This window comes from Phalacrocorax aristotelis, chromosome 4, assembly GCF_949628215.1.
Source record: "Phalacrocorax aristotelis chromosome 4, bGulAri2.1, whole genome shotgun sequence".
Lineage (NCBI taxonomy): Eukaryota > Metazoa > Chordata > Aves > Suliformes > Phalacrocoracidae > Phalacrocorax > Phalacrocorax aristotelis.
In genome coordinates, this window is record NC_134279.1 from 16019629 (window position 1) to 16044488 (window position 24860).

General features: G+C 44.6%; 1 protein-coding gene across 1 annotated transcript in view; it reads left to right on the forward strand.

The window, feature by feature from the left end:
• Window positions 1–6706: 6706 nt before the first annotated feature.
• CDS1 (CDP-diacylglycerol synthase 1) overlaps window positions 6707–24860 on the forward strand; it is a 36266-nt gene continuing 18112 nt past the window's right edge. The window contains exons 1-4 of the mRNA XM_075090405.1: window positions 6707–6986; window positions 15088–15215; window positions 18845–18941; window positions 24031–24128. Coding sequence (XP_074946506.1) covers window positions 6912–6986; window positions 15088–15215; window positions 18845–18941; window positions 24031–24128 — 398 coding nt within the window. The 5' untranslated portion in view covers window positions 6707–6911. The remainder of the gene's footprint in view (window positions 6987–15087; window positions 15216–18844; window positions 18942–24030; window positions 24129–24860) is intronic.

A 24860-nucleotide genomic window follows, 5' to 3' on the forward strand; every position in this document is an offset into this window, starting at 1 on the left:
AAAGGAGGAGAGCAAATCCAGTGACAGAAAATGGAGACAAGTGTAAGATGTGCTCCGTGCACCTCAAATCAAGTGAACAGTAAATACTTCATGTGGACATGTTACTCCGATCTGAGAATGGGAGGTGTTGCTGAAACTGCAGAACAACTTTTGCCTCAGTGTAAGAAGATGGCAAAATACTCACTGATGGGACTGGGGCTCAGCCTTGTATCTAGCATGTAGGGGGAGCATATGCCTTTTGCAACAGGATGAAATAGGGATTGTTCATGGTGAAGTAGGAAAGCCCCTTCTCTGATAGCCCAGCCATCAGAGAGCTTTGTGGTCTGCTCCGTTACACAGAAAGAACCAGAATGACCTGAGACTGAAGAGGGAAAATAAAGTCTGGGCACAAGCACAGTCCCCTTGAGATCATGCAGAAGAAGGGATTATCTCTTGCAGATGAAGACAGCTGACTGTTAGATGTAGCCACTTGCGGTGTTAAGGCTAGTGCCAACCACTTATATCTTAATATAAATGGTCTCCACCTCCAGTGAAACCACTGGGAAGTGCACTGGGCACAATGAGTTTGCTTGGCCAAGATTCTCCTGTCAAGCAGGTTTTACCAAACAGAGTGGTGGGGGCTGTGCAGGAGGCAATAGGTTTCCTCTCCCTCCCTCCTGCCCTGTCCGCTGCAGGCGGTGGGTTAGTGTTCCTGACCTTGTCCTGAGAGCGGTCAGGTGTCCCAGCAGCCCCTGAATCTCTGCCAGGCTGGTACCACTCTGAAGGTGGTGGTGAGCTGCCACGCAGCAGCTCCAGCTGTGGGGTCACCTGAAGGAGTCATTGTGTATCTAGTAAGGCCTTTTTAAAAGCATCTTATAAAACTTTATGGAGAGTGGTTTACTCTTTGGTCCCGCGCAAAGCACCCAGAGAGTAAACTAATTTCTCCAAAGACTTCAGACTGAATTTGGTGGGGAACAGCTGGTTCTGTCAATGCTACGTTTCGTGGGACTTTTCTAGAATGGAGCCATCTCCTCTTTTCTTTCTGGCAGTCACTTGATTTTGACAGAGTGGGGCTGTCAGTCCCTTTAAATGCTCTAGTGATAAGCGCTTCAGCCTTATCCAGCTGGAGTTGCAAAGGTATAACCTCTACCCCTGGCATTAGCCAGTCTGTTTCCTCATCAGGCTTGTCCCCACCTTTTTCCACGCCCACCCGCTCCTTGCAAAAGGTACCTCTGCCAGCAGTGAAGAGGTGCAAGCCGATAAATTATGGTATTCCAAACAGAGGTTTGTATTAAAAGAAAGGATCTGCCTGAATAATATAACATACAGTGCATGTGAAATCACTCAGGAAGGGTGTGTTGCAGATTCATGCATGTTCAGACAGCCATAACAAGTAAATTCAGGCATTAACTGCACATCTTATATGAAAACAGCCACAGCTTGCCAAACACCCACCATGTATGAACCCTTTTTTGGGAAAAAGCAAAAGCATTCCAGGAGTTATGGTAAGAAGGAAGGATGAAGTAACTGTGCAATATTCAGCTGCTTGGACCAAACAGAAGGTGACAGCTGCCTGGGGCAAAGGTTTCTGCAGCCAGACCTTTCACAGTGGTCACTAGATTATGTTCCTCAGACTTTGGTGTTTGATTTGGAAATAATGAGGTCAGTTTGTTTTGTTGTTTGTTTTTTCTGGCATACAAGTGGCCTACTTTAGAAAGTTCAAATGTGCAAGTAATAAGCAAATAATTCTCAACCACAAATACCATGGACTATGATGTTTTTATGCCAGACTAGCAAATGTAAACAGATTACATGACATGTTAACTAAACACAAAAGAACAATTCGGTGCTGTCAGTGGTTTTAAATTACTAAGATATAGATATGTGTGCTCTATTCAGGCTGCCTTGGCAAAGCATCATTGGCTTTCAACTCATGTTAAACCCAGCAAGACAGTATTAGAGCTCATGCTGTATTCATTTAGTGGGGGAAAAGCAGCCTCTTCAGATTGACTCATACACTCCTATATTCCAGTGTGGCTTTCCTTTTTTTCAGTATCTGAGTGCAGTGTTTAGAGCTGGGGGAGGATTCATCTCAGAGTGCACAGGTTGTGTAATAATGAGTTTCTGGCCTGGAATTTCAGCTTTGAGCCTATACTGAGCACCTGGGCTCCAGCACCCTGCTCCCACACGCCCGCTGTCTCAGGGCAGTGCCAGGCAGTGTTTTGCAACTCTCAGTTTTGTCAGGGGAGCGCAGGGTATTAATAGCTCGCCTTGTGCTTTGGAGAACAAACACTCAGCGTGATCTGAGGCTGTTGTATTGCTGTTTTCTCTGCTTCTTTCTGGCTTGGAGTTAACCTCTTTATAATGATCTAGGGATGCAAAAAGATTATAGATTGATTAGATGCAGCACGTTACAATATTGTTCCTAATTAATATTATCTGAGGGGCTACTGAGCTGTTGTTGACACCGTTTGACGTTGCTGCCTATGCTGACCAGTAGGTATGGACGTTTTCCACTTGTCTCACTTGTTCTGTGCATGAGTCAGAATCCATTTAAATGACCCAAAATCTACAAACAACTTCTGTTTCCGAGACTGCCAGCCATAGGGCTCCTCAGTGTTACACCTGCAGATGCGCCGTTCTTTCCAGCACGTGTTTTGACCCGGGTACCTTCTGTTCCTCAGCCTCCAAGCTGGCAGGGGACCGGTTCCTTCCATTTGCTTCTGCTGCAGCAGCAGCGAAGCAGCCCTGCTCTGCTTCCGTCCTGCACAAGGAGCTTTCTGTTGGTCAGCGGGCACAACAGCAGCCCCTAGCTGTGTGTCTGTGTGTTGGGAGGCTGCATGTGGCTTATGTAAGGGCTGTAACGCTGGGCTTATATAACTGTTTTAATGTCAGGGCTTTAGTTTTGCGTCTGCCTGCAGAGAACTCCCCCTCCCATAGGTAGGTCGAGGCAGAGAGCAGAGACGCAGCTCCTGGCTAAGCAGGCAAGGCAGATCCGCCTGCCGTAGAAAACTGGAGTGCGGGGCAGGGGGGAGTGTGGCCATGGCAGGTGATGTGTCTTAACTTCGGGTACCTGGGGGAAGTACAGGGATGCACTTGTTAGGGGCTTTCCCGTGCTGCCGAAAATGTTGGGCCAAGCTCACTGAGGTTTGGGTTGTTTGCTGGCAGTTTTGAGCCACTGAATTCATGTAGGAATACAAGAAGAAGGCAAAGGCAAGACAGAGCAACAAAAACCTCTGAGGCTTCACACATCAAGATATTGAACTTCCATACAAGAGAGGTGATAATATTTGCATATCAGAAAAGTCATCGGCTGACATGCTAATACCTTTGTGCGCAGAGAACGTGAGAGTTTCTGCAACACTTCGTGAAACCACGCCGGGTCACAACATTTGGAGAAGTGATGTTACATTCCAGCCGGTGTAGTTGCTTGCCCCAAAGGAGCCTGAGTAACAGGGTGTTGACTTGGAAAATTCCCATCCAACCAGTCTAACAAGCTGTGACTCAAGAGACACACTGGCCTCCCAGGACTGCAAGGGGCTAGAGCTGAGAAGCAGGACAACCACGCTCCCATGCTCTGCTTGGCCTCTAAGCCCCCTGCCCTGCAGCTCTTCTGGGAGCCCTTGCCTCTTTCCTCTGGGCTGGAGAGGCTTGGAGTGCTTTGCTGCAATACACTGTTTCACTGGTCCCCCTCACATTTCTGAGCACTCCATGAGTGAAAATGTGTGTGGCAGCAGCAGGAGCACCTGGCTGGGAGAGAGAAGGAGCAAAGCTGGGGCTGGGTTCCTGCCTGATCCCACCAGAGCCTGGTCCTTGTTTTTAATTCTCTCTTTCCTGGTGGCCCTGCCCAGAAGATTGCTCATTCCCTCACCCCACTATCACCGGCTGTTGATTGCTTGCTCACTTTCTTATTCCCGAAATGCAGTGACTCATCTTCTTGCACTCACCTTGTGTCTGCTCATGAATATGTTTCGAGTACTTCACCTTTCCTTCCTTTGCCATTATTGTTACTTTCTTCCAATACACCATTTGCTAAAGAAGTATTTTTTTTTCCTCCGAGCTTTTCTAGGTGAATTCTTTTCCCCATCACTGTTTAGGTTAAGGATGGAGCAAAGATGTAGGAGAAATGGAGGCTCTTACTCCTCTCCTGGATGGGATGTAAAGATCTGCTTAATAATCTTTATGCAGGTATTGAAGCGCTGTCTCTGTCTTGTTGATCACAGAAGGGTCTTTTCTGTGGCAAAATTGTGGCATCTAGTCACTCTCAGCCCTGTATTTGTTAGGCCAGGTTTAGCAAGAAAGTCTGTAACCAGGCATGTACTTCTTCAGCTAGACCCAGCTGCTCTGTGGTGGCTGTGGAGCAGTCAGTTTCCACCCCACCCCAGGGTACTGACCTGCATGTGGGATCTGTGTGCTGGGGGAAATAGCCTTATGGGGTTTTTTGTCTCCAAAAACTACCTCCACCTGCTGCAGCCACCATGGGTGGCAAAGCTGCGGAGACCAGACAAACCACTTCTTATTTTCTCTGTGCAGAGGAATTATATTTTTGTGCTTTACTCTAGACAGCTAGCCCCATTGCAAGGCCAACAGAGTAAATGCACATCTTGTGCTCGAGGTAGGGAAAACCATGGTTTCTTCTGAAAGCTTTTGCTGGAGAAATCCTCGCAAGGGAAAAAACTCAGTAGTAGAAATATACTGAAAGAGGAGAGAGTGGAAAGGACACCTTGTTACCCATTGGGATCCACCCTGCATCCAGCTCACCCTGTATGGTTTAGTTTTCTTCTCTGCTGGGGAACTGTTTCTCACCCCCGCATATTCTGAGGAAGAGGAGCTGAGTTTTAACTCCATTTCCCCCCATAATATTTGTCTTACGGAGAAATACTTTTAAAATTATACTTATTAAGAGTGAAGCATTGGAGGGTCCAGGCCATCAGGCCATATTGCTGATCTGCAGCGGGCTGCCACTGTCACCTTTGTCCATAAAGGACCCCATGGCAGAAACTGTGCCTCTGTGGTCTGTCTGGTCTGGCACTGGGTCTCTGGTTTGCTTTCTGCTGCCTTCTGCAGCGCTTCTCTTAGCACACCAGGTTTTTGCACGTGCTTGGGACACTGAAGGCATGCTACCTCCTGACACTGTCAGTGGTGTGCAGGTAGAACATTTCACAGAAACAGCTGTTCTTCCTGAACACTAGAGGGTCCATGCTTCGCAGCAGTGAGGTCAGAGTCAGTTTATCAGTGGCATAATCTGTGTCCGCTCACAGCAGCTCGCTTTAACTTCCTGAACCGCAGTATTGTCGTTAAAAACACGCCTTTGGAGGGACATAATAATAGCGTTGTTTACATAATAAAACTAAATAATAAAATAAACCAAGTCAAGCTTGGTGAGACCAGCCACCATAGGGATAATATAAATGACGTCAGATGTGGCTAGACACTGCCTTGCAAGAGGTGCTGGCCTTCTTGTGTTTGCAGACACAGTAGGCCAGCATGTGGACACAGAGGTGACATCTAGACTGAGTGTCTTTATGGGAATGCCCTGGGCAGCCAGCTTTTGCCACGGCCAGACTGTCAGTAGCCTTACAAACGTGGTGGAGCAGGGCAGGCGCTGTAACAGGGCAGCCAGAGGAATTCAGCAGGCTTTGGGAATTGAAGGCAGTGTTTGCTCTCCTGATCACCCAATAGCAGTGTGCTAGAGCTGAGAGACGCTCCGACATGGTCACCCGCACTGGACCAGAGGGCTGGGATGACACCGAATTGTAGCAAGTCTCAGCAGACAGGGCTGGTTTCCAGACAGCTTGTCAGGTCATGGTGTTCAGCAGGGTGTGCTTGTCCCTGCACAGGGACATGTCCTGCTTTGCTGAGCACCCAGGCCTGCCCCTGATGTCTCCCGCACCGGTGCCGCTCAGGTGAAGAGGGCCCATGCACTGTGTGCCTTTCACACCCACCCTCTGCACAGCTCCTGGGATAGCCTGCCTAGTGAAGAGTGGCTATTTGAGAGGAAGGTAAAGCTGACAGTGTAATATCTGTTACAGAGCATGTAACAGCCCTTGCAGAGCATTTTTCCTGACCGTGAACTCTCAGGCAGGTGCGTTACGTTTCTGTGCAGGCTGGTGGCACCATGCTTGGCAGGGCACGTGGCGTGGTGGGGCAGGAACGGAACAAGCACTGAACCTGCCTTTTTAAATGGACGTACGGCAGGTGAGCATAAGTATGCCAGAGGAAAGCAAAGTGCTTCACAGACAACCAGCGATGCCCGAGCGGGCTCCAGTACTGAAGCCCAGGGGTGCGGGCACGGAGCTGGCACCAGGACTGCGTGGCGATGCCTGCCCCCCCGCCCCCGCCGGGGCTTCCACCCATGGACTGCAGGCACGCAGCAGGACATCCGCGAGGAAACAACCTTGAGGCCCACGCCCGCGTTGCGGGGTTCTGCGGGGAGGCACGGGAGGTGGCACGAGTGGGAGGAGGGAGGCGGGGGCGGTGGAGAGCACCGCCGCGGGCGGGGACCGGGCCGATGCCCCCCTTCCGCCCGCCCCGCCCCGCCCCGCCCCGCCCCCTGCGCCTGGCGGGGCGGGGCCAGTGCCGGGGGCGGAGCGCCGGGCGCACCTGGGCGACACGGCCCCGCCCTCTCCGCCCCATCCGCCGCCGCGGGGACGCGGGCGCTTCTCCGCTCCCGGGGCGGTGGGCTCCGGCCGCGTTCCCGATCTCTGGCGGCGGCGGCGGCGGCGGCGGCGTCGTCCGCGGCAAGAGCACCCCCCTCACCGGGGGGGTGCATAGCGCCAGGGTCCTCAGAGGAGGAGGAGAAGCAGCAGGCGGCGGCGGCGGCGGCGGCGGCCGTGTTCCGCGGCGCGGCCTCCGGGCCCCCCCCGTCCCGATCGGCCGGGCTCCGCCTGCGCCCGCTCGGCGCCGGGTGGACTCTGGGCTCCCGCGGCGCGATGTCGGCGCGGCGGCGGCGGAGGGCGGCCGCTGAGGAGGAGGAGGAGGAGGAGGAGGAGGCGAATAGCGACAAGGTGAGGGCGTGCGGCCGGGGGCCGTTGGCGGCCGTTGGGGCAAGTATGCGGTCGCGCGCCGCTCCCACTTCGCGCAGTGAGGGGAGGGTCGGGGGCAGGGGAGCGGGCCCCCCCCTCCCCGGGTGGCCGGGCCCGGGCTGTGCCGCGCGTGGGTCGCCGCGCTGCGCCCCCTGCCTCGGAAAGGAATCCTCCCGTGCTGTAACGCTGCCGTGCGCTCCCTGCGGCGGGAGCGGGGAAAGGGCGCCGTGCCAAGCGGCCTCAGCGACCCGGGCCGCGGGGGTTAGGGCCCCACGCGTGTCCTGCCCCACTGCGACCCCTTCCCCGCCCCGACGAGGCTGAAACGGGAGCGCCCGGGTTCCCTCCGGGTCCGCAGCAGAAGCTCAAGGCCGTTGACTCGTCAGGTTGCATGCTGTGGCTCACCCCTCGCCCAAGCAGCAGGGCCAGGCAAAGCTCGGCCGGTGTGGCAGCGCGGAGAGAAACACGGGATGGTGACCTGCCCCGGTTAAAGGCTGTGTCAGCGCTTCCCCAGCAACTGTTTCTGTTTTATGGCCTTTTCAATGATAGGCATTCACCTCTGGCCCAGAAGGGACTTACAGTAAAACATTTCTGCTAAGGCAAGAGGTTTTCGAAATACTAAGTCTATGCATCAGGTCCATTATAGTGGCAAAACAGCCACAGTGCTGTTCTTTTGTTTGCCGTGGAGTTCAGGCTTATCTCTACAAAAGCAAAGCACATCAGGGTTGTTAACTCTCTGAAAAAAATGAAAGAGATGTTCTCATTTTGGTAACTGGAATGAAAATAATAATAATAAAAAAAGGCTTTCTGATTGTTAAATTGAGTTTGCAATATGTGGTGGAGGGCTCCCAGATTGGTGACTAAACCTGCATGGGTGACAAAGCTGCAGAGTGTGCAGTCTGACTTAAGCGTTGTGGCAAGGAATCGGAAAGTGAAACTCAGTAGTCAGTTTTCATTCTCTGCTTTTGTTACGGTACCTCAGAGCCAATGGACTTGAAAATTTGCAGTCCTGTGCTGCATTGAGGGCCGTGATTAAATTAGATAATGTTTAGACTATAGCTGTACAGAGAGTATTTCTCTGTAGATAAAAATTAGACTTTAAGCATGATTTCTTGTATCAGTGTGCTCAAAAAGCTGTTCTTCTGTGGAGTTATTCAGGTTTGTTTTATTTGGTATGCTAAGCTCATTTCTGAGGCACGCAGCAAGCTGCCTTCAAAGAATTCTTCCTGTTCAAAGCCTCTACTCTCCAGACCTCAAAAGGGTGCACCTAAAACTTGCTAATACTCTGCTTGGTTTAGCTGCATGATTTCCAGAGAAGCAATGTTCTTGCCTGTAGGCCTACTGCGCTTTTACTTTAGCTACTTGACAGTCTAGTGTTTCATCCAGTTTCAGATGATGTTGAACAGAAAGGACACCGCTGCTGTGTATGCAGCTAGGATGTTGGTTACAGGAGATGAATTTCAATATGCACACCTTTGGGATGGTCACTTGGATGTGGATGTGGAAAGCCTTTTCCACCACACAGAAGACTTTTTGATGGATTATTTGGGGGATCCTCCTTGTCCCTGTCAGAGTTGTTGAAACTATCTGCAATGTGCACAGTGCTGGTGACCCTTGTCATGGCTTACGAGTGATGCTAAGCATAATTTTACGTATTAAGCTGTCTTTAGTGCCATTGGTAACTGTAAAGATAATCCAGTGTGTTGTACTGAGTGTTCTATCAGTGGGCCACAGTTGGGTCTCTGTTTTGAATATGAGTACACAGGTAATGTCTGCTGTAGGTGATTTGATGGGAAGCATCTGGTCATCTGGATTCACAGATGCCACATTACATGCCACCTTAGATGGTTATCTCTCAGCTCTACCTCTTGCCTGGCCTTTACAACAGCTGGATAGCTTATTGTCCTTTGGCTATTTTGAGATGACTTATTTGGCATGGTAATCACATATTTGAACCCAAAACTTGTTCTTTTATTCATAACTACTCAGGATGGCCGTGATGCGGTGGGTTTCCACTGCTTCCTAGTACGCAGGTCAGTAACATCACCCTCTTCCTCACTTGTAATGAAGGAGAAAACCTGGTTGTCTCCTTTTATATGGTAACTGCTTTGTGCTGCTTCTCCTCTTGTTGACCCAATTAATTCACACTTCCAGATTCATAAAGGTGACAGGCTTTAAAGCGCCTTGTTTGCCAAAGTAGAGAAGCATTCTGTGTTTGCTGAAGAATGCTACAAATACTAAATATGTCTGGAGGGTTTTCTCTTTTGTACTTTTAGTCCTGTTTTCAGTACATAATCTGATACTTTTCATGTTATGCTTCCTATGTCCATAGATGCTAAATTCCTACTGAATTTAAGTGAAGCTGTTTATTTTCCTCATTTGCATGGTTTTTTGCCACTAACTAGAAACAGCTAATAGCCATTTCTGTGTCTGTATAATTTCAAATAAAAGTTAACTTCCTTGTTTTTGTGTGAAGGAAAATGGTATGCCTTTTGTGAAGCTTCTTCCTAAAGTTCCGAAGCTCTGCAAGTCTTGGTGTCTTCAGCTGCTCACTAGCTTGTTGAGCTGTGGCTTTTTGCAAAATTCCCATGAGCATGCCTTTGCCCTGTAGGGCTTTGCAATTTCATGAGTTCATTGTTTCTTTGTGTTCCTGTGGCATGCAGGAGTGATTTTTTTCAATTGTCCCTTTCTTATTTGCTGCTGCTTGCCCATGATGCTCTTCTCCTGAGAATGTCTCATCAAAGTGCCTTCATAAATACTCTATGGCCCTTAGGAGCAAGAGGAATGATTTGGCATTCAAATACTTAATATGTATAAGTCAGTTAAAGTTTTACAGGTTGATTTGGTGTGTTCATGCTTCTTTTAAAATTCCAGTTGTTTGCATTCTTTGCTAAAAAGCAAGTGACACTGCTTTCAAATGCTTCAAAACATTAGTGTATTCTGGAGTAATCACACAGTTATTCCTCTCTGTACTGTGCAGAATCGTCGGAGTAGGACAGGAAGGGGGTAGTGGAATCGTGTTGCATTGCTGGCCGTGGGGACAAGTGCCTGTTTGCCTAGGGTCATTGTTAATTATTTGTAACTAAAACAAGCTCAGAATTGCTGACCACTGTTTCTCCTACAGTATCAAAGAAGTTGTTTCTGTTCCATGAGACAGCCCTTCCAGGGAACCAATTGCTAGATAAGCTGATGAGACCTGTGAAGCTGGGTTTGGGACTTGGGTCTCTGATGCCTAAAACCTCCTAAACCTGCTTGGAGATGAATGAAATTCCTGATGGCAGTATGGGTCATGGGGGAACAACAGAGTCTGTCATGGATCACCTAGTTACTTCATTTGACTTACTACTTTTGGAATATCCAGAAAATGGATCTGTTTAATATTTACAGAGAAGTCTGAACTCTGTGCTGTCTGCTACAAGCATGGTAATAATAATAAGGGCTGACTGTTTCCAAACCTCTGTTTTCTTGGAAGTGGTGGTAAATGAATACTAATGCAGATAGTAAAGGATCTATAGGTCTTTGATTTAGTGTATGCAGTTCTCTTGCTTGTGTTGCTGCATACGTAAGGCTTTAACAGTCGGAAAAAAAGGTTTCATTATTCAAGATCTTCTGACACCTTGATATCTTGACTTCAGAGGAAGGTATCAAGGTACATCTAATTGAATATGCTACAATATGATCTAACTGAACTATTGGCTTCATTGTAAAACTTGTGAGAGAGGCTGCAGAAAGGTCAAAGATGGAGGAGAAAACTTACTTTAAGTAACACTTACACAGGTAAAATGGCAATATTAAATTCTTCTGGTCGCTGACTTTTTTCACATAATCTGTTGGAAAATGTCTTCATTTCCTCAGTTGCTCTTCATGTAGGTGCTGCATTCTCCAAGAAAAACATATTTGCTGTCTACTTGGGAGTTCCTTATTGTGTCCTGGAAAAAATGCAGTACAAATGAAACATTGCAAGTGCCTCTGTAACTAGAATAATTCTTGTGCGTGGGTCACTCGGCATGTGTTAATTGTGGTGGAGGGTGTGTGGTACAAACAGCAATTCAGATGCATATGTCCTTTTAGGTGATGAAAGGTTAACATCTATTTTTTTGTGCATGACACACAGCTGTATTCTGGTAGTTGTTGTGAAGTAGCCAGCAAACAGAAATCCACATGGAAGCTTAATTTGTGGCGAGATGTCACATGTTTTGAACTCCTGCTTGTGAGGCTCAGGCTCTCAACTGTTTGAGTTCCTCCTTTGTATGGCCAAGTATTTGTGGTCTTATACAGAAGGTTTAGCTTAAGGATGAAAGTCTTGTCTTTAAGAACACTAAAATTAAAACAAAGTAAAACCCTACAGCTAAATAAACCTTTGCCTCTGGGTACTTTGGAAATTATGAAAACAGATAGTAGTGTGTCAGATAGGCATGTTTATCATGCACTGAGCTGTTTGTATTGTGTGAATAACTGTCATATTTGCCTTCTTCCCCGTACTTGTTAGGCCTGTAACATCTTAGTCTTGTTGGACTCGTATTCTACGAGGTGATCACATAGGTTCTCTCAAAGGAACATGTGCCTTCAGATGAAGAGAAGCAAGGCAATGACCTCACTGCAACATCTGTCCATTACAGTCACTTGGGATGTGAATCAAGGAGACAGGAGTGGCACACATTCTGCATGTAAAAGGCTTTGTCACCTGCAGTTTGAGAACTCTAGAAAAAATTAAGACACCTAGGATCAAACATTTAATTTGGAGTTGGGATTGAAAGGTGTCTTAGTCACTTAGGACAGTACAACTTATGCTGTTTTCAATTAATCTTTGAAAACCTTGTAAATACCTGCTCGTGGTATGAAACCCATGGCATTTCAATTAATACCCCTCACAGGTCCTTGTTGTTACTGTGTGTTCAGCGTGGCCAAATCCCAGACCTGAAGAGCAGAAGGAGGAAGGGCTGCTTGGTTTTATACTGAACTCAAACACTGCTTCTACAAGGTCAAACCGAAGTAGCAAGGATCTTGATATTCTGAGGGCTTTGATAGTGATTAATGTAGTATTTCCTTCCACAATGATTGTTTGCTATTCATGGCTATAAACTGGAATCTTTATAATCAATCATGTAAAATAATTAAGAAAACAATTAGCAAGAATGACTTGTCCCCCAGTTCTGGGGTTCTCTAAGCACTTCATGATGCAGAAGACAATTAACTAGCTTTTAGTGAACAACTTCCTCTTTGGCTTCTGACTTCGCAAATTAAATGCCTTATTCAGGAAATGGTTGTGGCCATTGTAGCAATTAACTGCAAACTAAAGTATTCAAGGTCATTTTTGAGGTATGTTAAAAAGGGAAGATGCAGATGGTTGGGGGGTTGTCTCCCACTGGTTATTGTAACAATGTAAAGCTAAAAGATGACCAAATACATCAAGTTCTATGCAACTTGCTTGTTGAACCAGCCAAGCTCCCAGTAGTGACAGTGTGAAGCACGAGCTACTGAAAAACACATCAGATAAACACATACTCCTTCCAGGTGTTCAGATACTCTGAAAAATGCCATTCACTTGTGAATTCAGATGTTGGAAATAGCAAAATGGTAGTGGTGCATGAGTGACAGCTGTGCGTTAAATGTCAGAGGGATAAAACCAAGTATGAACTTTTAATAATTTTTTTTAATGTTTAAACATCAGTTGATTATGGAAACATTTTTTTGCAATACCAAAAGCCCAAAACTGGAAGAAAGAAGTTTGGGAGTATTCTTAGTTCTGAGTGCTTAAAAGAGAGAACATCTCTGCCATGTGCAAGCAGGGATTAATATTAAAGATGCTAAATTGTGGTCTTAAGGCCAGGATTACTGCCCATCATCTGCACAGTGAGAAGTGTCTTCTGGAACTGTACAGATAGCTTGCTGCACTCCAGTGCAGGCCACAGTAGTGGGAACATGGTTTTGAGAGAGTCCTGTGATCCCCCCCCACTCCCCAACTGCACCTATAGTTGGTTTCCTAAGATATGGTACAACACTATGGGAAACATCTCCGAATAACAAAGTTGCAAGCACAGTAATTTTATTTATGTGCTTTTTCAGCTGTTCTACAGAACTTTTGAACTCTGGACCACAATTAGAGTATTTGCTCTTTTTACTTGTATTAATTATAGACAATGGCTGTCTAATAATTATTCAGCTGTGGGGTTTCAAAGAATAGGGAAGGTATTGATCATATTTTTCAGAGAAGTAAATGATGTAAAATTCATTCAAGAATTTAATCTTGGGCATGTGTGGAACACAAAGCGAATGAGAAATACAGGTCTAACATGTTAAAAAAATAATTACCCTCCCTGTCGTTACCCATTTCCCTTGCGCATGTGTGTGGTGCCAGCTCACAGTCTCGGGTTCCAAAGAGCTAAAAATGAAACGGATGGTGTTCTCCCTCGGGCTGGTGTCCCTGGAGAGAGCGCCGCGGGAGGTGAGCGGGTCTGGGGAGGGCCGGAGGTGGCAGCCCAGCGCCGCCCGGGGCGGCGGGAAGAGCCCGCCTGCAGCACCCTGGTCAGCTCCCAGGCCCCAGCCCTCCCCGCCGCCGCTTCCGCCCGGCTGCTGGTGTAGGCTCAGCCCTTGGCTTTGGACCGCGATGTTTGAAAGGACGTGTCCTTTCCACCTGTGTTTTTTACAGAGTTCAGTCACTGAGGCAGTAGTTACACTGAAGTGTAGCTTCCTGGAAAAGGCCAACGGATTGAGAGGAAAAGACGACAGCCTGTAAACAGACTAACTATGTGACGGCTGGGACTGTAGGCTGCCTTAATTCTGTGGTGTCTGTGGAGGGGGTGGGAGTGAGGTTATATGTCTGCTGTCTTCCAAAATCCCCAAAAAACTTAGAACAAGGGAAGCAAATAATATTATTAAGGAAAAGTAGGAAAGAAAAGCAGTCACATTCATGGAAATAGATAAGGAGAAAGAACCGGGATCTGCAATGAAGAACCTGGAAAGAGAGGGAGACTGAGAAATAGCAGTATAGCAGTGGTGAAAAAAAGTTTTCAAGCACAGTTACTTCACAGTCCCCAGAGCTGTTAAGGACTGAACCTGAGGCGGCAGGACAGGCTGGAAGCTGTTTAGGATTGTAAGGAGGTGAGGCAAGTCAGAGAGATCAGCAGGAAGTTCAGGTCTCAAGAGAGCCAGACACTGAGCTAGAGACAGCTCTCTACCTTACTCCTGCGCCAGGGCTAAGTGCAGCCTTCTGACTCCCTGGAGTTGTGGTGTTCGTAACATTAGAACGAGTGAAGTAGATCGTTAGCACCCTTATTGTTGGCTTTAACTAAGGGAAGAAAAATCTTGACAGTCGAGTCTGATCTTGGTGACAATTTGCACGTTGTCACTAAAATATGTACTGCCTGTTTTGCATTTAGGTTAGATGCATAGTCTGGCTGGATGATGTCTTCCTGAGTGGTTGGTAGTGAATACTGAAGAAAAACTTGGAGTCATACAAGAAATTATTCTGAGTAATACTGTCTCCATAGGACACTTGGTCACATCACAGTTTGTTTTTGGATTGTTCTTTTCAAGCCGGAGTGTTCAAGTCCTAGTGTATGTATGTATGAGACTGTACCAGCAACCTCTTTTCAATGGACAAAGCGACTGTTTTTTTGTGCATTCCATTTCCTTTTTTTTTCTTAACGTGACATTAAACCACCAGACCATCATTCTACTTATTCCATAAAAGGTTAGTTTGAGATGTAGGTGAGGGAATGTGTTAGAGGGTTGGGGATTTCTTTTTTAACTCATGTGTTCTATGTCAGCTGTAGTATTTTTGGAAACACATATCCTTATGCTTAAGTATGTTGTTTGAAAAAGTGTGTAGAGTGTGAAGTTCCTTGAGCACAGCAGGTAATGTCACAACATCTGAGTACTGGCCTTCTTATAAATATTTATTACGATACATTTGTCTCCTACACAACATCTAGTTTCACAAGTACACCATTGTTGTCTTTTTAGAAGGAAATGTAGATATTATCAGTTCCTAATGTTTATGACTCTGAATACTGTTTGCTGACATAATCACTAATAATCATGTGTGCTGTGTTGGTTTTCTTTGCCTTTTTTTTTTTGGTCATAGGAATTGGATTTGGAAGACAGACTTGGTGAGTTGGATCTTAGAAGTGATTCAGATATTCCTGATGTTCCTCCACCAATAGACAGCACTCCAGAAATCCTCAAAAGGGCTTTGTCAGGCTTATCTGCCAGGTATAGTAAAACAACCAGTGCTCAGATTTAATACTTACTGGCTAAAATTCTTACAGGTTATGTTGAAGTTTTAATTCTTACAGATTGTACTGCAGATTTTAAATTTTATGATACACATGAAAAGTGAAGGATAAATTTTTACTGGATATCATTGATCTATAGTCCCTTCAGTGTAATATTTTTTGCGTGTACCTGAAGATTGTCCATTGTGTGCATTTGTAAGTAAACTGCTGCCATTTTAGCTACAGCTTACATAAACATTTGCCATTGCTCAGTCTGAGCATTGCAATAAAATGGGCTAAAGAATAGTCATTGGGTTTGATATCCAGAATAACTATTTATGGAGGTTATAATAAACTGATTTCCTACATCCAAGGTTAAGGGGGGTGGTACTTGTGTATAAATGAAAAGGGAAGAAGTGTAAATTCTCTGGGTGAGCTTTGCTAGCTTTTTGTGATAGCATTTCCCCTTTAAATAATTTTTTCTTTACAGTTAAATACAACATAGTTTTTATTTTCATACCTTTTAAAGCAATGTTTAACTTTTTTTTTGCTGTCTCTTTTCAAACCTAGGTGTCTGCCTCCAACTCCTGTTCACAGGATCTTAAGGGTTAGGAAATGCAGGGGCAGGAGTGTATGTGTATAGATAGATAATAGTGGGGACCTGCATATTGATTGAGGCTAATGAATAAATTTCCTAGTATAATTTATACAGCCCCTTTACAACACTTGATCAGTCAAACCCTTTTGGAGGTAGCAATTCATGTTACATTTTTTTACTAATGCAATGAAAGACCATTTGGATATATGATCAATCACATACCAAAAAACTACCTAGTAAATGAATTTGTGTATTATATATACCTTATGCTCAACATAACAAACCAAGCAATATACAATGTATATTTTAGACGCAACTTAGGTCTTGCAAGAGTCAGAAGAAGGACCTCCAGTCCAGACTATGATTAAAAACTTCCAAGTCCTTGTAAAAAACCCTGATCTCCAGTAGGTATCTCCAATAGCAGTGTGAAACTACAGTTTTTTGACTTGCTCCTTTTCTAATCTGTTGACAGTTTCTGTTGTGATGTTAGGGAGCTATAAACAACCGTATTGTTCCCAGGTTTCAAAAAGCACGATTCTAAACTGCACCAACTGTGAGCAGAATGTGATGGTCTCTGCTGCCATCACACTGCAAGGAATATCTAGTTCCTATCACTTCCAGAGTCCTCTTACCATGTTAAATCTTGTGGAAGTCTAGGTCTCCAAATCAGACTTGTTCCAAAGGGCACTTGCATAGTCATACCTCAAAGTCTGCAACTAAGAGGCACAGGTGAAACCTTTCCTCTTTCACCTGCTTGAAATTCTTTATTGGAGTGTTTGCACAAAGGTGCTTTGAGTGCGAAATTAAATTCTTGGTGCTTTATGAATGCTAGATTCAAAATTACCCACTAGTTTAGTAACTGGCCGTCCCACCAGAGCTGTTGTCATAGTGCTCAACATGAGCAAGTCTCAGAAATATTGTCTTTCCTTGTATTTGCTCTTTAGATGAAATGGTATCTGTAACTTTCCAGTGGAGAGTTAGGATACAATAAACTCGTCACGTGGCTTCCTAGGTTCTGGAGCTTGTCTTACTGAAGCTGTCTTTCCAGTGCTGCACTTGTAAACACCCTCAAGATACTATATGGTATTTTAACATTGTTCTTAAAGGAAGTTGAATACTTCTAAGGGAGTCTTGCTCACTATAGATATGCCACTAGGAGCAAGCTGCTTCTCCATAGCCCACGCCATAGAGGAACAAAAGCCATCTGTTGTGATAAAGCCCATTGTGCCTTTGTTCCGATACTTAAGGCAAATCCAGTTAATGTCTTTAGCTGCCACTAACCTGCCGATGAATAACATATTTGAAAATCAAATTAATATAGTTGAAGTTTACGTTAAAACTGAGTATGATGCAAAAATAGCAGCGTTCCCTGAATCAGGTGTATCTCTGGATGCAGCAATGAAACACAAGACATAAAAAGCAAAATGTTAGAAAAGATTTCTTTAAGCAACAGTAGGGGGTTTTGTGTTTAGCAGTAACTTCGATTAGTTGGTTCAGTGTACTTCTAGAGGCAAAATTCTTGAATGGAAAAACAGAGGCAAAAGAGGAGAAAAACTTACTGAAAAGTAATATCAACTATAAAATACTGACTATTGATAACTAGAAACCCTTTGGCAGAGTGGAGTATGTGATGAGGTTTTTTTAAACTATTTTTTTTAAATGAACTGGGCTCATGATTTTTCCTGATATTGGCTTTTGGTGATTGGGGGTGGGGGGTGGGGCATAACATTCTAGTTACTGTAGAAATTACAAAAAACAAACAATAAAAAAGAACTCAAACCAAAACCAAACAAACAAAAAGAGCAAAGACTTCCCAGTTGTTGGTTGTTTTTTTTTTTTAAAGAACTCTTTATTTTTTCAAATGAGGCATTCCACACCTCAAGTACTGTGTTCAGTTTTAGGCCCCTCAGTACAAGAAAAACATTGAGGTGCTGGAGCATGTCCAGAGAAGAGCAACGAACTGGTGAAGGGTCTAAAGAGCAAGCCTTATGAGGAGTAGCTGAGGGAACTGGGGTTGTTTAGTCTGGAGAAAAGGAGACTCAGGAGAGACCTTATTGCTCTCTACAACTACCTGAAAGGAGGGTGTAGCGAGGTGGGTGTCAGTCTCTTCTCCCAAGTAATAAGCAATAGAACAAGAGGAAATGGCCTTAAGTTGAGCCAGGGGAAGTTTAGGTTGGATATTAGGAAAAATTTCTTCACCAAAAGGGTTGTCAAGCATTGGAACAGGCTGCCCAGGGAAGTGGTTGAGTCACCATCCCTGGATGTGTTTAAAAGATGCGTAGATGTGGCACTTAGGGAAATGATTTAGTGGTGGACTTGGCAGTGTTAGGTTTATGGTTGGACTCAGTGATCTTAAAGGTCTTTTCCAACCTAGATGATTCTGTGATTCTATGGTAACAGGAATTTCTATTCTGCTTTCCTTAGGTAGCTGCAAGCAGCTGCAAAGGTCTACAAGGGCAAAAGAGTACAGCTAGTTTGACTCATCACTCTTCATTGTCAGATGTTTTCCTGTCCTGGTTCCAGTGCTCAGAAGAGCACAGGACTGCTATCAATAGATAACCCTCTACCAGGCAAAATAGCTACTTTGCTGCCATGGAAAGTTGGTGATTCCCTGGTTGTTTTTTTTTTTACTCCTCAAAGAATTGTATGCTTTTTACCTGGCAGCCTTTCTCTCATATGCAAGCCTTTACATGGCTGGGGCCCCATCAATCTTGCTGATTATGTGATAGTTTTTGAGGGTCCTGATATATTTTCACAGCTGCTTAGAGATGGGGTAGAGCTGTTTAATAGCAAATGATGCTGGTGTAGAGAGAGGGGAGAACATGGGGAAATATGGTGGCTACCTTCAATTTCTTTTACTGTGTATCCTGTTTAGTTGGATAGTTGGTTGATTCTGTTTCTTGCTATGTGCTTTATTAGGCACAAAAATTTCTCGAACTCCCACTGTTTCTAATACAGTCTAATCTCTAGTTAGTAAAGGAAGTGGTATTTATAACTGCTTGCTTTTTGTTCTCTTTTTTTTAAAATAGGTGGAAAAATTGGTGGATTCGTGGAATTCTCACTCTAGCTATGATTTCTGTGTTTTTCCTGATCATATACCTGGGATCATTTATGCTGATGCTTCTGGTAAGTTTGTTTAAATACATTTTGCCATGCAGGAGTTACTTGATCTCTTCATTCATTGAGCCTAAGACAGCTAGAAGGAAATCACACTGACAGTTCAGAGCAATTTCTCTTATTTGTGTAAATGTAAAACACTGGACAGATTCACAACTGGGCCTTGTGGATGAAGGACATCTTATATACTGTAATTATTTTTTTAAGTAGGAATTAAAGTAACTCTAAGAAGTTGAATGATTGTTGCCCTGAAGTTTAATAAACTACTGTCATCCATTTCCTTGTCCAGCTCCCATCACCTACTGTTACATTCTTTCAGGTTTGTTTTGTTTAAAAAAAAAAACAAAACCCAAAAAACCCCAACCAGCACCACCACCCCAAAACAAACAAACAAAAAACCAACAAAAAAGCCCCCAAAACCCAGAAGACACAGGCATTTCATTTTTGAAGCTGAGGAAGGCAGGCAGCTCTGGTCTGCTGTCTGTGACCGCCACAGAAAGGCTTTCCTCAGGCATGTTCCATTAATTCCCTACTTCTCTATGGGGCTGCCTCATGGCCTCGGGTTTATGTGTCAAATAGAGCTGGATCCCTTTCCAAGGTACAGAGATAAAATGCATTAGTAGGTCATGAAGTTAAATAATAACAATAATAATAATGTTCATACACCCTGCATACCCAGTCAGCCTTTACTGCTTCTTTCCATCATTTTAATTGCTGGTATTTTTACTGAATAATGGATTACCTATCTTTCCCAGACAGGGATGTGGCTCCTAAAACACTGAAAATGGTACTTTCTGGGTAACTGCTTTGATTATTGACTCTGTCTAACTGTCAAAATGTGCTTTTACTTTTTTCATGGCCTCCTGTGAAACACCTTTTAGGTTGTATTATTAGAATCATTTAGGTTGGAAAAGACCTTTAAGATCACTGAGTCCAACCATAAACCTAACACTGCCAAGTCCACCACTAAATCATTTCCCTAAGTGCCACATCCACGCATCTTTTAAACACATCCAGGGATGGTGACTCAACCACTTCCCTGGGCAGCCTGTTCCAATGCTTGACAACCCTTTTGGTGAAGAAATTTTTCCTAAAAGCCAACCTAAACTTCCCCTGGCACAACTTGAGGCCGTTTTCTCTTGTCTTATTGCTTATTACTTGGGAGAAGAGACTGACACCCACCTCGCTACACCCTCCTTTCAGGTAGTTGTAGAGAGCAATAAGGTCTCTCCTGAGTCTCCTTTTCTCCAGACTAAACAACCCCAGTTCCCTCAGCTACTCCTCATAAGGCTTGCTCTTTAGACCCTTCACCAGTTCGTTGCTCTTCTCTGGACATGCTCCAGCACCTCAATGTTTTTCTTGTACTGAGGGGCCTATAACCAAACACAATATTCGAGGTGCGGCCTCACCAGTGCCAAGTACAGGGGCACAATCACTGCCCTACTCCTGCTGGCCGCACTATTCCTGATACAAGCCAGGATGCTGTCGGCCTTCTTGGCCACCTGGGCACACCGCTGACTCACGTTCAGCCGGCTGTGTACCGTCACTCCCACGTCCTTTTCCACTGGGCAGTTTCCCATCCACTCTTCCCCAAGGCTGTAGTGTTGCATGGGGTTGTTGTGATCCAGCTGCAGGACTGGGCGCTTGGTCTTGTTGAAGCTCATACCATTGGCCTTGGCCCATTGATCCAGCCTGTCCAGATCCCTCTGCAGAGCCTCTTACCCTCAAGCAGGTCAACACTCCCACCCAACTTGGTGTCATCTGCAAACTTACTGAGGGTGTACTCCATCCTGTCATCCAGATCATTGATAAAGATATTAAATAGAACCAGCCCCAATACTGAGCCCTGGGACACACCACTTGTGACCATCTGCCAACTGGATTTAGCTCCGTTCACCACGACTCTCTGGGCTTCGCCATCCAGCCAGTTTTTTACCAGCAAAGAGTACAACCGCCCAAGCCGTGAGCGGCCAGTTTCTCCAGGATCATGCTGTGGGAAATCATGTCAAAGGCTTTATTAAAGTCTAGGTAGACAACATCCACAGCCTTTTCCTTGTCCACTAAGTAGGTCACCTTGTCACAGAAGGAGATCAGGTTGGTTAGGCAGGGCCAGTTTTTTTTATAAACCCACGCAGGCTGGGCCTGATCCCCTGGTTATCTTGTATGTGCCATGTGATGGCATTCAAGATGCTCTGCTCCATAACCTTCTCTGGCACTGAAGTCAGACTGACAGGCCTGTAATTCCCTGGATTCTCCGTCCAGCCCTTCTTGTAGATGGGCATCACATTTGCTGACCTCCCTGGTTAGCCAGGACTACTGATAAATGATTGAAAGTGGCTTGGTGAGCACTTCTGCCAGCTCCCTCAGTACCCTTGTGTGGATCCCATCCAGCCCCATGGACTTGTGTGTGTAAGTGGTGTAGCAGGCTGCTAACCATTTCCCTTGGAATATGGGGCCTTCATTCTGTTCCCCGTCCCCATATTCTGGCTCAGGGGGCTGGGCACCCTGCGAGCAACTGGTCTTAGTATTAAAGACTGAGGCAAAGAGGGCATTTAGCACCTCAGCCTTTTCCTCATCCTTTGTCACTATGTTGCCCCCTGCATCCAACAAAGGATGGAGATTCTCCTTAGCCCTCCTTTTGTTGCTAATGTATTTACAGAAACTTTTTTTTTTTAATGGCAGTAGCCAAATTAAGTTCCAGTTGGCTTTGGCCCTTTTAACTTTCTCCCTACATAACGTCACAACATCCTTGTAGTCTTCCTGGGTTGCCTGCCCCTTCTTCCAAAGGTCATCAACTCTTTTTTTTTTTTTTTTTTTTTCCCTCCTGTATTTTCTTGAGAGTCTGGAATGCTGTTTCACCAGTATTATGGTCTGCATTACAGTCTCTGCATCTGAATTAGTCTGGTTTATATTTCCTGTTTTCAGGTGAATGACATAACAAACTAGTAATTAATTGTTTCACTGGTGGAGGATTTTCTTTTTTGTGTGTGAAGAAACAACCAAAAAAGCCCCTTTAAAGTATAGGTGACTGTAAAGAAATATTTTGTTTGCAATCCTTCGTTTAGTCTGTTAGCCTTGAGAATGATGACAACGAACAAAAAGGAACTAATCAGTTTGCAGTGTGATTTGATATATTCATGGTATACTGTGAGATTGCAATCATGGGCAAAGCTGTCAAGAGATGAACAAAAAGGTAATGAATGTTAGTATAGAATTGGAATAGAATTCTTCCTCTGTTTTACCATAAACCAAAAACTCTGTCTTCTCATGTAATAAATCTTCATAAGGTTGCCATTTGAGACTACAGAAAAAGAAGAATAGAGGGAAAAAACAGTTTTCAGGAATTATTTCATTTCACTGGAATCAAATAGCTTACATTTAAACAAGAGTTGTTATGTTGAAATGAAATCTTAATACTGAGACTGAAAATGCCCAGAGACTTGCAGGAAGGTTAATCCAGTGAAGCTTAGAGGGCAAGCCCTGAGACTGCTCTAGTTGGGAGGCATGTTTTACATTTGCCTGCTACTAAGGTAACAAGCACAAGCTTCTGTGCCTTTGGACGCCAGTGTCCTTTTCCAGTGTAAGGTGCAATCCTTTAATGTTGCTCTTGCGTATAGCATTTAAGTTTTATAACGTAGGCCAAGCAGAAGAAAGAGCATGAGATAGGGGAGCTTCCAAATTAACTTGCTGAGGTGGGATAAGACTGTTTTAAACTGTGTTCAACACTGAGCAAGATGAAATTTATTCATGAATGCAGATAGTAAGAGAATACTGCAAAGCCTAGCATGCCAATGCATGCACAGTCAGCGTGAGTAGGTTCTTACTAGTGCCTCTGCATGGAATTACTGATGACCTGTGTTTGGTAATATTTGATATCTGGGCAGAGTGATCTGCTTAATGACTGTGGATTAGACAAAACTGGCTGAGAGTCCTTTGGAGCCCAAAGACCAACAGGATGTATCACCAGACTTGCATGGGAAAGCACTGAAGTAGTGAGATCAGCAAAACAAAATGAAGGCTGTGGAGGGTGTGACGTTGAGACCTGGGTTAGATGAGCTTTGCTTCTAATCAACAATGCTAATTGCTCTCAATAAGATGCTTATAAATGGGAGACTGGGGTGTCCGAGTTGTGTTGCACAGCTGGTTTTTTCCATTGGGCCTAGAAAATATTTCTTAAACTAAATTTAAAGATAAAACTTAGCCAAAAGAAATAGAAGTACTTTCTTTACAGGAAGTACTTTTGACCTGCTGCTGCCAAACTGCTTTAATGAAGACAAGTCAGGAGCTTTCACTTGTTTCACGAGTGCGTATTTGCAGCTAGCTGTTGTGGTTTAACCCGGCAGGCAGCAAAACACCACACAGCTGTTCGCTCACTCTCCCCTGGCAGTCGGATGGGGGAGAGAACTGGAAAAAAGGTAAAACTCATGGGTTGAGGTGAATGCAATTCAATAGGACAGAAAAGGAAGGGAAAATAATAATAATAATATTAGTCATAAAAGAATATACAAAACAAGTGATGCACAATGCAATTGCTCACCACCTACTGACCGATGCCCAGCTAGTTCCCAAGCAGCAGTCGTGCTCCCCCAGCCAAATTCCCCCAGTTTTTTTTGTTCGGCATGATGTCATATGGTATGGAATATCCTTTTGGCCAGTTTGGGTCAGCTGTCCTGGCTGTTTCCCCTCCCAGCTTCTTGTGCACCTCCAGCCTCCTCACTGGCAGGACAGTATGAGAAATTGAAAAGTCCGTAGTGTAAACACTGCTCAGCAACAACTAAAACATCAGTGTGTTATTAACATTATTCTCATCCTAAATCCAAAACACGGCACTGACCAGGTAGTAGGAAGAAAATTAACTCTATCCCAGCTGAAACCAGGACAGTAGCCCAATGTGGTTTTTTCTTGTGGTTTTGAGGTTTTTTGGGGGGGTTTAAATGGAGCTTTAGTTTTCCTTGGACTTGCTTTGAAGCTGCCTGTTTTCTTTATGAAATTTGAATTCAGAATACTTTCTCTCCTTAATGCAGGTTGCAGTACTACTTACTGCCTTTAAGAAACAACTGCAGCATATTTACATACCTTTTTATTTCTCTTATTTTAGGTCTTAAGCATCCAAGTGAAGTGTTATCACGAAATCATTACTATAGGTTACAGAGTCTACCACTCATACGATTTACCATGGTTTAGATCCCTCAGCTGGTAAGTAGCAAGCAAGAACATCATTAAGTAAGGATGTGAAACTTAAATCTTCATGTTCTTCATATCCTGACATGGTGGAATGACAGCTTTGTAGGTCATGTGCGGATGTAAAACTTGACATGTCCCTAATACAGGATTCTGTAGTTGTCTTCCACCTGTGAACTTAGACAAGTCAGTTGGCCTTTTACTACTTCAATTTTTATCTTGTTATAAATATGTATATATATGTACATATATATCTATGCATGCATGCATGCTTTAAGTCATAACTGAGCATGTGTAAGCTGTCTAAAGATGCACATAGCCAAATAATCACCTGATATGTATTACCTGAACTGTTTGTGGTTTCTTTGGTTTTTTTGGTGTGTGGTTTTTTTTTTTCCTGTGAATGTTAACTTTGCACAAGAAATAAATAGGACAGGTACCTTAAAGGCTCCTCTTCATACACGCAGAGAATTAAAATAACATACAAGTTTTAAATCACTTCCAATCATGCACTTAACCACAAGACTGCATAAATATAGTGTTGGGGGATCTTCTGAAAGCCAAAAGATGAGATTAATTTTTCTGGCAAATCCTGGATACTTGTGACAATGTCCAGCTTATACAGGGCTGGGTTGAACTAGGGGAATAAACTCTTCTGAGTTATAGGAGAAAAAATAAAGGCTTTTGATTAGAGTCAGTGTTACAGGAAGGTGTTAGGCACATGTAGTCTCTAAGGTGCTTAAGGAC